Source organism: Vitis riparia, chromosome 13 (genome assembly GCF_004353265.1).
Source record: "Vitis riparia cultivar Riparia Gloire de Montpellier isolate 1030 chromosome 13, EGFV_Vit.rip_1.0, whole genome shotgun sequence".
Taxonomy (NCBI): domain Eukaryota; kingdom Viridiplantae; phylum Streptophyta; class Magnoliopsida; order Vitales; family Vitaceae; genus Vitis; species Vitis riparia.
In genome coordinates, this window is record NC_048443.1 from 25,687,779 (window position 1) to 25,700,266 (window position 12,488).

At 38.4% G+C, this 12,488-nt stretch overlaps 1 protein-coding gene across 2 annotated transcripts; it reads right to left on the minus strand.

Annotated features, from left to right (window-relative positions):
* Positions 1–55: 55 nt before the first annotated feature.
* LOC117928706 (BTB/POZ and MATH domain-containing protein 3) lies at positions 56–12,426 on the minus strand. 2 transcript variants are annotated; one of them, XM_034848695.1, is made up of 4 exons: positions 11,628–12,426; positions 10,562–10,910; positions 4,196–4,472; positions 56–469 (listed from the first exon to the last, which is right to left on the minus strand). In XM_034848695.1, exons 1-4 carry the CDS (start codon positions 12,008–12,010, stop codon positions 258–260), a joined length of 1,221 nt encoding a protein of 406 aa, XP_034704586.1. In that variant the 5' UTR covers positions 12,011–12,426; the 3' UTR covers positions 56–257. The 2 variants fall into 2 exon arrangements, with proteins under 2 accessions (XP_034704586.1, XP_034704587.1); XM_034848696.1 differs by having other exon boundaries at positions 383–469; positions 4,155–4,472.
* Between the last annotated feature and the right edge of the window lie 62 nt (positions 12,427–12,488).

The window sequence follows — 12,488 nt, forward strand, 5'->3', positions numbered from 1 at the left end:
CGGTCAGGTCAAACAGCATCTGCACCGTTTGATAATCGATCACACAAACATGTCCTAAGACATCCGATGAACAGGATAATGTGATAGCCCAAAAATGGAAATTTCACCCTCATGAAGACCAAGGCAAACAACATTATAGTGGAAAAGTAAAATACAAACGCAACGGCATCACTAAGTACTATTAACATAAAATTCAACTAAGGATTTTCTTCTTTTCTATTTTTCCCTTTTGGTAGGAAACACAGCGCTACATAAAACTAAAACCGCCTCCTTATGCGCCTGCCACTGGCTGATTCTGCTGGAGCTCCATCTGCTGGTAGATCTAACCCTAATATGCTGCTGCCACTTCTCTTCTTACTCGAGAGCAACGTCAAGTTTTCATCTACTGATGCAATCACTCCAAGCAGCTCAGATAACAATGAGGGGCAGCACTCTTCCAAGTACCCGAACCCTTCTGATTGCATTACCGCTACAAAACAATGATAATAGTTCAGGTTTTTAACATGCACAAGAAACTCAAGAAAAGAATATTCGATAAACAAACACATTTTTCAATAACAAAAATGCCAACCTCTGTTCTGGAGACAAGAAAAGAATTGGTTATGCATGCATAATTATGGCACTAAATGCAGATTAGCAAAATTTGATTGTGTTGAATGTACGTATAAGAAAGGCATGCACAACTTTGGGCTACTAACCTACCATTTCCAGTTTTACATATACAATAAAACATTTGTTAATGTGTGACCACAAACATTTCAAGACTCAGGATGCATGAGAAACTGAGGCTAATACTGACATAAAAATGGACTTCCAAGAAGACAAGATTGACTCTGGAAGATATTTACATTTGATAGAACAAACTATTAACCAAAAATACCCAAGTTAATGACAATGAATTCATAAGAATACACCAAAAAATTTGTGTGCCATCACCTTGTTCATGTTCAGTTTGTATAGCTATTTTTAACATGCCAGTATGGCTGAGCCATGTTGAGCCCTTGTATAGAGGAAGGACCACAAGAGTAGATAAAATGTACAATTAAACAAAACACGCACACACATACACAAAAACGCAGAATAATCTTTCTTTTTTCCTCTTTCCCTTTTTTTTCCTCATTGTTAATGGTGAGATAGAGGTTTCATATGGGAGGGCTAGTATAAAAGCACCGTCGAAAGCACCCATAATTAAATTAGAACCAAGCTTAATCTAGAAAAAATGTTCCACTGAGCACCATATAGAAGTTGGCCCTACAGTAACCAAGCACTTGATGTTACTGTTGTTATCTACTTAACTAGGGACCGGTTGAAACATTAGTATAAGGTTAAGAAAATACCAGTCTTCATGATACCTATTCCTTAGACAATATGTCCAAGTCAAAAGCTTCATCCTCAACTCTAACAAAGAAGAAATCTCCCCTAGCAGAGAAGTGATTATAAATCCAATATCATTGTTGCATATTATTATGGATCAGGACCTTCCCTAAAAATCTGTCCATTACTAGGCATGGGAAAAACTCTTAGCCCCAAGTCAACCTGATTCAAGTGGCTACAGAAGTAAAACTAAGAACCAATAGAAAGAGAACACTCAGAGAAAACAAGGTTTTTTCTTTGATAGGCAAATAGAGCATCTATTAAAAAAGCGCCAAAGAGAGGGGGCACACCCTATGCATACATGAAAACAAGTTTAACAACACCAGTAAGCTTTACAATACAAGGCACTTCTCAAGTCCTAGAGATAAATTACAATAGATTATTGGCCCCCGTTACTAATTGAGGGCATGAGAAGCATACTTTTCCAATGGGGGATTCAGATAGGTACGTCAACCTCGTCAACCATGTAAACCACATCCAAGCATTAGAAGCATGTCCATGGGTAAGCACCTTAAAAGTTATTCCAAGTTATCCCAAGCTCCTCCAAGCACCTCAACTTTGCTCGAAGTGCTTATAGGTACCTCCTTAAAGGCTGCTTCAAAAACCTCTAGGAGCCCAAGGTTCTAGTACGTTCCAAGGCTCCTTAAGACCCCTAGAGAATGGCAAAATGGTAGATCTTATACAAAACTAGGGGTGGACCATGACAATATGCTCAACGCCTAATTGACAAAGGTTTCCAAAACTTTCCTCTACAACTTCATGAAAGAAAATATGCAGTCCCTTCCTGCTCAATGGATCTATGGCTTCCCTAAGTCCCCAAATGAGCACACAAAATTTGCCTTAAAGAAATCTCCCAACCAGACTCACAAAGTGAGATCTATTATTGTTTCTGCATATGCTGAATACCTAATTGACCAACTCCTAAAAAAGCACAGCCATCAACATTTTTGTCTGAAAAAGAATCACATAATTGTCAGCTATGTGTAACCTACGCTGGCCCACCAAGTATCTACACCATCGAGCCTTTCTTAAGGTCAGAGAAATGAAAACATAAAAACCACTTTCCAGCTGAAACCCAAAAAATGCAGTCCCACTGATCCTGCTCAAAATAGCTTCCAAACTGTGAATTCTTCCCAACCAAAGCACAATGAGGCCCTAATGCATTACTGTACACCTTCAAAGATTACAGAGAGAGAGATAGAGAGAGAGTCCAAATTAAAGTGAGCAGGCAGTATTGGCGAAGATAATCCTGCCTAGCTGCCCTACACTGAAGACAAGCTTGACAGATATCATTTTACTTGCTTTTCTTCAGTAGCAGGTAACAAGTAATCATTTCCCCAAAAGGCAAGAAATATGACTTCATTTTTGGAGACACCACTGTGAAGAGTTTAAAAAATAATAATAAGAAGAAAGCATACTTAAAGAAAACCTCTAGAATTGCAATTGAAGGGACCCCTAAAATTAACAAAGGAACACCAAACATTTCTAAATAATTGTATGAAGTTTCAAGTCAAACTTGCTAATCATCAAAGGCAGATTCTCAACCATTAAACATGTAGAAAAGCCAAGGTTGAATACTTTATGTGTGAGGTAACATAAGGCATTTTTCTTCTTATTTTTTTATAGACAATGATCAATTCTATTAAAGGCACTTAGCAAAAGAGCGCACAAAAGTATACATGGTATAAACAAAGATGCCAAAAGACCAAACAAAGTGAAGAGAGACAAAAAACAAAAAACTCTCTCCTTACGTGGAGCTCAACTAGTCAATGAAGTCTGACATGAACATCAAGTAATTACCCATATACACTCTCGCCCACCCTAAGAAATTATAAGGAAGCTCTCCTATTTCTCTCCTTCTAGATTATCCAAAACAAGCACAAAGAAGCTGTTCTCCAAGTTTTCTTCCTCTTTTTCCCAACAAAGGATCCATACCATAAAGGGCATTACCCACTTTATACCAAAAAGGGCATAAATGAATTGCCACAAAATGGCCACCTTTGTGCAATGGAGGAGAATTTGATCACTTACAAATAAAGCATTCTTCTTTTTATACAACATTCTTATAAAACACACACACACACATAATATAACACTATGTTATCAAGATTAACAATTACACTTAGTTCAACATCTTTTCTTTTTCTTTTTCTTTTTCTTTTTCTTTTCTTTTCCTTTTTAGGGTTGGTAGGATATACAAACATGCCCACCATTCAAGCTATTTGATGCATTATGAAATATTGCACCTGGAACGAGAAACTCCTGCTTTTTAGACAAAACATTCTTCTGACTTTTTATCTTTTATGCTATAACAATGAGTATAGGGATTTTCTTCATCAAAGTTATTTCCTGCTGATTGTTCAAGAATTTACCCACAAAATTAGCTCAACATCTTTTGCTTTTTATTCTTCTTCTCCCTCTTCCTTTTCCAGTTTGGTATCTATAGGATATACCTTGGAAGAAGGAAAAACAAACATGCCCATCCTTTTAAGTTATTCAATGCATTATCACTTATTGCACCTGGAATGAGGAACTCTGATTTTTAGACAAAACATTCTTCTGATATTTTATCTTTTATGCCAAAATGTAATTGAGTATAGGGATTTTCTTCAGCATGGTTATTTCCTGCTGATTTTTCAAGAATTTACCATATGTGCTGGTAACTAACCACAATGCAGATTTAGAAATTTTAAACATCTTCAATGTGCTAGGCATATGTGTGGAAGCACCAACAATGCTTATGCAAATTAAACAAAACAAAAAACTAAAATTGCCGTAACCTGAAACTTTGCACTGCCCAGATTCTACGGACAACACGCACCTCCCAAGATTGACGGAGTGGCTGCAAATTTCAAACAGATGGCTTTAAGTTGTGGACAACGATGCTGCTCAGCTAGGGCAAGTGTTGTGGCCACCGTTTCAGCACTGACTTCTTTACACAATTTTGATTCACATAATAGTTTCAGACGATCTAAACCAAAGCGGTCAGCAGCAGCTAGTAAGTGCTGAACCATTATTGTGGATGTGCACACAGACGCTGAGCCTGTAATTTCGTCTACATCAGGAAGCTTGTCTGAGTAAATAAACAGGAGCATCGCCTGGAAATAAAAAAATAAAAAGAAATGAAAAAACAGATGAAAGGTACATCTAAGTAATCCAAAAATGCTAATAACAAAAGCATGCCAGCATAGATGCAAAGATATGCACAAATAGAAAAGCATATTAATCACCAAAGATCTAAATAGTGCCAATAATGAGGCAGAAAAATTAACTAAGCCAGGCTGAATATTTTTCATAACACAACATGCATAGACAAATAACAAACCAGCTTAAAATATATCTAGTTCCTGGATACTGAAATAGGTCAAGTTACATTACTTTTTCTTTTTTTCATTTTTTTCTCTCTTTTCCCCCATTAAAGCAGCACTCTTATGCAGCAGACATGTCAAAACAGTATCTAGATAGGTTGTATAGACTTTTACGGTTCAACAAAACTGTCCAAATTGTATCTACAAAACAAAAAAAACAAGAAAAAAAAAAATCCCTGTATGCTCCCCATGGTCACACCCTCATTTCTTGTTAGGCGATATCCCTAATCGTCTATTAAAAATAACCTGCATAACAAAAAATGGGTATGCTAAACAAATCTACAAAGCATGAATCAAGAGGAAAATATAATGCATCTAATGCAAGCATAGCAGTACAGTTCTTTAAATCATGCAGCCAACTAAGCATGCACCTCCAAATGCAAAACTCTTGAAATATGAGATTGACAAGTGAATTGCAACACCCAAACTTTCTCACCAATGGCACAATCATCTGTTGAATATTGGTTTCTTTTTTTTGATATGTAATAAAAGGCTTGCATTAGAAAAGCCTAAAAGCGGTGAAACCGGTACACATGAAGAATACAAGCAACGCCCAAAAAGCCCGGTAGTAAGGATACAAAAAAAGGTCTTCCCCTTACTTTACAAGCAACCAATCTATAAAATCAATCATAGATACAGTGTGGTTCTCTATATACACCCTAACCCAATTCACAAAAGTATACATGAATAAAGATTTAATTGATTGGCCAAACCGCTCAACGTCGTTGAATGCTCTTCTATTTCTTTCCTTCCATAAAATCCACATTAAATATAAGGGGGCAGCCCTCCACGCATTCTTCCTTTTTTTAACCCATGAAAGGACCGTGCCAACCTAGCAAATTCCTCCTAACTGAGGAATGCATAACCCATTGCTTGCCGAAAAGGGAGTAGATCAAACTCCACGACATTCTAACCTTGCCACAAAACAGAAGTAGGTGGTCAGTGGTTTCCTCCTTCTTTGCCCAAGTAGCACCATTCGGGATATTCCACCCTTTTTTTTCAATTGATCAAGAGTCAAAATTCTGCTCTAAGACACTCCCCAAACAAAATAACTCACCCTCACTAGAGCTCAAGACCTCCAAATCATATCCCACAGAAAAGAATCTTTAGAGGCCCTCGTGCAGGAGCAATAAAGGGAACTAACTGAAAATGTTCCATTCTTTCTCTGTCTCCAACTCAAAATGTCCTCCACTCTTCTTCTCAGTGCCAAGGGTTGCAGTTTGCTGAACAAAGACTCAATTCTTCGAGCTCCTAGTCATTAAGGTGTCTTGAAAAGCAGGGATTCCAGCAACCTAAATCCCCACCTTCCTCCAATGCTTTTGACACCCAACTGTCTTTATTTACTGCCAAAAGAAATAAGTTAGGAAAAGATTCTTTCAAGGTTTGGTCCTCACACCATAAGTCTTTTCAAAACTTAACCCTTCTCTCATTGCCTACTACATAATGGGATCTACATCTTATCTCCTCCCATTCATTTCTAATGGCTTTCCACACCCCCACACCATAACCTCCTCTCACTCCTCTCGAACACGACCCCTCTTCTTCTACTCCAAACTTCCCAATGATGACTTGTTTCCAAAGAGACTCCCTTTCTTCTACAAATCTCCAACTCCACTTACAAAAGCAAGGCTGCTAGACTATGAATTCCTAGGCCTCTCTCCTTATCCACACAAACTAAATTCCAATTCACCAAATGAGGCCTTTTCTCTAATGCACCACCACCCCATAAAAAATCCCTTTGGATCTTTTCAAGTCTTGCACACACCTTTTCAGGAATGAAAAAAAGAGACATGAAGTAAATTGAAAGACATGATAAGGTGCTCTTGATCAAAGTAAGCCTCCCACCCTTAGAAAGGTATTGTCCTTTCCATATTGTTAGTCTTTTTCTAGATCTCTTTTCCACAACATCCCCCACCCTAGGAAATTTAAAAAGGGCATTCAAAGAAAGACCCAAATAAGAAGTGGAAAGCTTCCCCACTCTACACCCCGTCATCAATGCAAAATTCTCCAAAGTCTCTACCCTTCCTACAAGAATAACCTTACTTATCCATATTCGCTTTGAACCCTGAAAGTGCCCTAAACCACATAAACACCCAACCCAAGTATCTCAGCTGATCACTGTTGGCCTCACAAAAGATCAATGTGTCGTCAGCAAACAGAAGATGGGACCCATCCCTCCCCTTTCCACTTCTCCTTCCCATTTTAAACCAAGAGATGAAGCCTCCACATTTGGCTTTGAGCAACAACTGACTAAGAACCTCCACAACCAGAATGAATAAGTAGGGAGAAAGCAGGTCACCTTGTTTCAAGCCTTTAGAGCTCCGAGAAAAAACCTGAAGGAGTTCCATTGATGAGAATGGAGAAACTAGTTGTGGAAATACACCAACTTATTCACCTTTGCCCAAACCCCATTTTAGACATAACTAACAGAAGGAGATCTCAATTGACATGATCATAAGCTTTCTCGATGTTCAGTTTTAATAGGAAACCAAAAATACTGTTTTTTACCCTAGAATCAACAGCCTCACTAGCAATGAGCACAACATCCAAAATCTATCTATCTTGAATGAAGGCTTGCTGATTTTTTGAAACCACCCCCCTTTTCAGAATCAAAACTAGAAAGGTGGAATTTAGGCTTTTTTGGAACATTTTTTTTTATAGGTAAAGATAATTCATTAAGAGCCAAGAGGCTAGAGAAAGGGTATACACGGGGTATACCAAGAAACAAAGAGGTAAAAAAACAAAAAGATAAACAAGTTGACCCTTACTTGGTGGCTAGCCAATCTACAAAATCTATCAAAGAGAGAGTGTGTTCCTCTATATACACCCTAACCCAATTCACAAAAGTGTACAAAAAAATGGATTTAATATCTTGATCATTCCTATCAATATCGTCGAAGGCTCTCCTATTCCTTTCTTTCCAAATGGTCCACATTAGACAAAGGGGGGCAGCTCTCCAAGCTTTCTCCCTTTTCTTGCCCACAAAAGATCCATGCCATCTGAGGAGGTTCCTTTTCACAGAGGAGTGCATCACCCATTGCACCCCAAAAAGGGAGAAGATCAAAAGCCATAACATTCTGGCCTTCTCACAAAACAAGAGAAGGTGATATGTGGTTTCCTCCTCATATTTGCACAAAAAGCACCTGTTGGGGATGCTCCAACCGAATCTCTTCAGGCGGTCAATGTGAGGAGCCTGTACCAAGCCGCCTCCCATCCAAAGAAGCTAGTCCTAATTGGAACCCAAGGCGTCCAAATAGTTTTAGCCAGGAAGGGGGGCTTGATGGCCCTTGAGAAAGAACTATAATAAGACTTGACAGAAAAGGTTCCATTCTTGTTCTCTTTCCACCGGAGAGAGTCATTCACACCTCTTCTGATGGTCAAAGGATGAAGCTTGCTTAATAAGTTTTCTACTTCTCCCACCTCCCAATCATTAAGATGTCTAGTGAAACAAAGCCCCCAGCTGCCCCCAACTTCATTTTCCTCCCAAGCCTCAGCAACCCATCCTTCTTTGTTGGTAGAGAGATTAAACAAGAAGGGGAAAGCTTCTTCCAAAGATTGGTTTTCACACCACAAGTCCTTCCAAAACTTCACTCTAGTGCCATCCCCAACGATGAAGCGGGAATGAGAGCGAAAGTTCTCCCAACCATTTCTGATGGCCTTCCAAACCCCCACCCCATGACGGTCTCTAGCTCCTTTGGAGCACCATCCCCCCTCTTGAAGGTCATACTTGCTAGAGATAATTTGCTTCCATAGAGACTCATTCTCATTAGCAAATCTCCATAACCACTTCCCAAGAAGGGCTTTGTTAAAAGTGACTAGACCGCAGATACCTAAGCCTCCATCCTTTTTAGCGGCGCAAATGACCTTCCAACTCACCAAGTGAGGTTTATTCTCTAAGACTCCACCGCCCCATAAGAAATCCCTTTGGATATTTTCAAGCCTTGCACAGACCCTCTTGGGAATCACAAAGAGAGAAAGAAAGTAGGTTGGGAGGTTAGAGAGGGTGCTTTTTAGTAAGGTAAGACGGCCCCCTTTGGAGAGGTATTGCCTTTTCCAGAGAGATAACCTTTTTTGGAACATGCCATGCATAAAGAACTCTTCAAAGAAGGTCATAATCTCTAGTTTGGTAAAATCCCAACAAAGATGCCAAAAAGCCATGGTAAAACCGTCTGGACTTGGAGCTTTATCACCAAAGAGACTACTCAGGGCTTCAAAAACTTCCTCCTTCAAGAAAAACGCCTCTAGACTTCTAGACCTATCTTCCCCCAACACTTCAAAGTCTAAACCCCTTATGCTCAATCTCTAATCCCCCGTTTCCAAGAGAAGAGTAAGATAGGCCCTACACACTCTAGCCTTAATCTCCTCATCATCAATCACTGTAACCCCATTGATTCTCACCTTAGTTAACAGAGTCCTTCTTGCACGAACATTGGTCATCTTATGAAAAAACCTAGTGTTCTTGTCTTCCTCAACCCTCTGGGACCTCATGAGAGAATTAACTTCTATTTCTCCCCATCATTTGCCTTATTAACATTCCAAGAGAGAATCTTTAGCTTAATTAACAAACAAAATTCATCTCCTAACGACTCTTCTTACACCTCTTCTCCTGTCGACTAGAGCAACTATAATTGATTAAGTTTTCTAGCTCATGTAGCTCATTTTCAATGCTTGAAACTAAGGAAGGCTTACTCATCTTATCTTGAGATGAAGCTTTGCTCCCTCTTCTACCCTCCATCCTCCTCGAAAAGGAGACAATTACCTTTTCAAGACCCTACATTGGCATCCCCACAAATTTGCTAAAAGAAGCCAACTTTATAGAAGGATCACTCAGTGAGGGGCAAGCATAAAAGTTTGCATAATCCCAATAGAAACACGGACCAATTGCAAGGGTAAACAATGCCACATTGTGCAAGTCAAGGGGAAAATTCAGTGCACTTGATGCATTAATAGTATAGTCCTTTGTTCATCAAACAGACTAAACTAAGCTTATTTCATTTCTTTTTTTACAAATAGCATGTATTTAAAATATATACTCAAACCCTTTAAAAGTAGGCCTTTTTAACGGAAACAAAAGATGTATTAATTACAAATAAAAAATACATGAGAAAAATGAGGAGTCCTCCCCACAATTTACAAAAATACCAATCAAAGTATGACTTAACTCCTCTTGTAAAAGTAGTTGGATTATTGGAGTCATATCATAAGTTGTTAATGGAATAAATATACACTTTACCATTGAAATTTTATGCTATTCTTGGTTCCTGGAATGTGTTAAGGAAAGGGAAAAAACATACCAAGGAAAATGATTTTCTCATGATTCATTTACCATGAAAAATGGGAAAGAAAATGAAATATAATTAAAATTAGGTAAAAATTTAAACAACACAGATTATTTAATCTTTAAATAGAAGAGGAACAATAAGTTAAATAATTTTGAAAGAGCATGTAAAAATAATTTATTAACTTTCAATCTATATTTCACTTCCTTCACTTTTTATTTTTCCCTCTCATTTTTCAAAAACCAAACATAGCATAAGCAATCTCTCTTGCCAGAAAACATTTTTTGTCCTTTGTAAGTAAGCTATAGGCATCTGCATACTAACTCTCCTCCCTACTTCTTACTATGACCTACATACTATTTTGTTCTCTCTTTCTCTTTAATTTACTTCAATTTTCTTGAAGCAAAAAAGCTACTCAAGGTAAGAACCATATACGCACATCGGGTAGAGTGGACACAAATGGAAAAGTAAAGCCCTTTCTCAAGGTAACTCTTTCTTGGTTGTCATTAAATGAGAGGCAACAAGATAACGGAATATTACCTTAAAGATAGAGGGTTCAACATCCTCCACTACAACTTTATCCATATTAGGATTTCCAACAAGTCCAAAAAACTGAGCTCTAAATACAGGAGAACGAGCAGCAAGTATCAACTTATGAGCTTTGAATGTCTCATCTGCAACCTGAAAAGTTATGTCACAACCAACTTCAGATTCTAGCAAGTCCTTAAGACTCTGACCAATGTCTGAAGGTGGTATAGGAATGGTATACTGTTTAGGCCCCTCAACACGAGTTCTGACAACCCCAACAGTGCAATGCATAGCAAGGCAATCATCCTTGATAAAATCAGATGTTTCTAAAGTTGTTCGTCTGAAGAAGCGCTTGTAGCCCCTGACAGAGAAAAAACATAATGATATGAGGCGATGAGTGAGGAAAAATGTCAAGCTGTCACCACAAAAGTATACACACATCTGATACCTGGTAAGTGGCAAAGCCATTTGGTTAACCAATAATTGAAATGAATTACAATTGTCAATACTAAGACTGATGATGACTTTACATAGCTTTCAGCTGACCTCTACAGGTTCCTATTATGCAATTAACTGCAACAGACCCACACCCAGCTAACATGGAAGTGTCAAATTTTAAAGTTACAAGAAATACAATTTATATTGAAGCAGAAATTAAATTTTGGCTAACTTGATCATAGACAATATATATTTGATGCTATTGTGATAAAACTTCAAAACTTTTGTGATTCCATTTTCTTAGTTTTCTCCACAACCAAATCTCATGCAAACTTAGAGCTAAAACATAACAATATATTCATAAAGAATACAACATTCTGCACATTCCCACTAACTTGTGGTTCTAGAACCCTAGGTGCCAATCATATATGACCCAAAAATCAAACACAAAGCACATTTTCATAATGCACCAGTTAAATTACCTGACTAGACAATTTTATTTTATTTTTAAATTGTATATTTCTAGAATGTATATAAAGAATCTCAATGCTTACAAAAACACAATATATAATTCTACATGAAACACCTTCCTCCAACTACCACCCTAAAACCTAATTCATCATAACTTGAAGAATCATACCACATGCTTCCTCTATATTTCAAAGTATATGGGCCACTCTCCAATGCGCGATCAAAATGACTGTGTACTTTGTGCTTGCCTTTCCCACTCTGATCCAACAACGTCAATTCAAACAAAGCCCTAACGTCAGTGCCCTCGCTCGCCAACGCAATGAACACCGACACATACATCGAATTATCCTCCGCGTTCTTGCCATCAGGATAGAAGTAAATTGCCCAATCATATCCTCCAACGGTAAACGTGTCGCTCGAGATGTATTTGCCCGCGCCCATTCCCTTTGCGAGGGAATAACCCTTTATCAAGAAATGGTGCGAGCCATTCACCGTCTCGTTGATCGACTTCGAACACGAGTCTCTCTCAATATCGGCCTTGGAATTAACCATGATCTCATGGATATGCCTTCTTTTTTTTTCTAAATTCTTGCACTGCTTCGATTGAATTTAAGCCCTAGACTGCGAGTCCCCACCAAATCTTGAATGTTGACTGAAAATTAAGCTTTTGGGTTGGGGAAATCAGGCATTTATGAGTAGATACAAATGAATTGGCCGAGTTACGATGCAATCGTGACCTAACCCTAATAAAAAGTAAGAAGTGCGCGATTGGGATGCCTGTAGGCAATCAACGGCCGGAGAATCTGATCGGAGGTGATATCGGAGTCGGAAACGTAGAAGAAACTGTCTGAGATAGGGCACAGATAGAGAAAGGGAGAAAGACGCCTATCGACGAGCGTGACAATGAATGGACGGTGATTGGGTCTGGGTGCGTTGGTTATGCTGCTAAAGCTGAAGTATTCAACTCTATTTCCTAGACCTTATACATGCAACGAAATTTTTATGTCAGATTCCAAATAAAAATTTATTT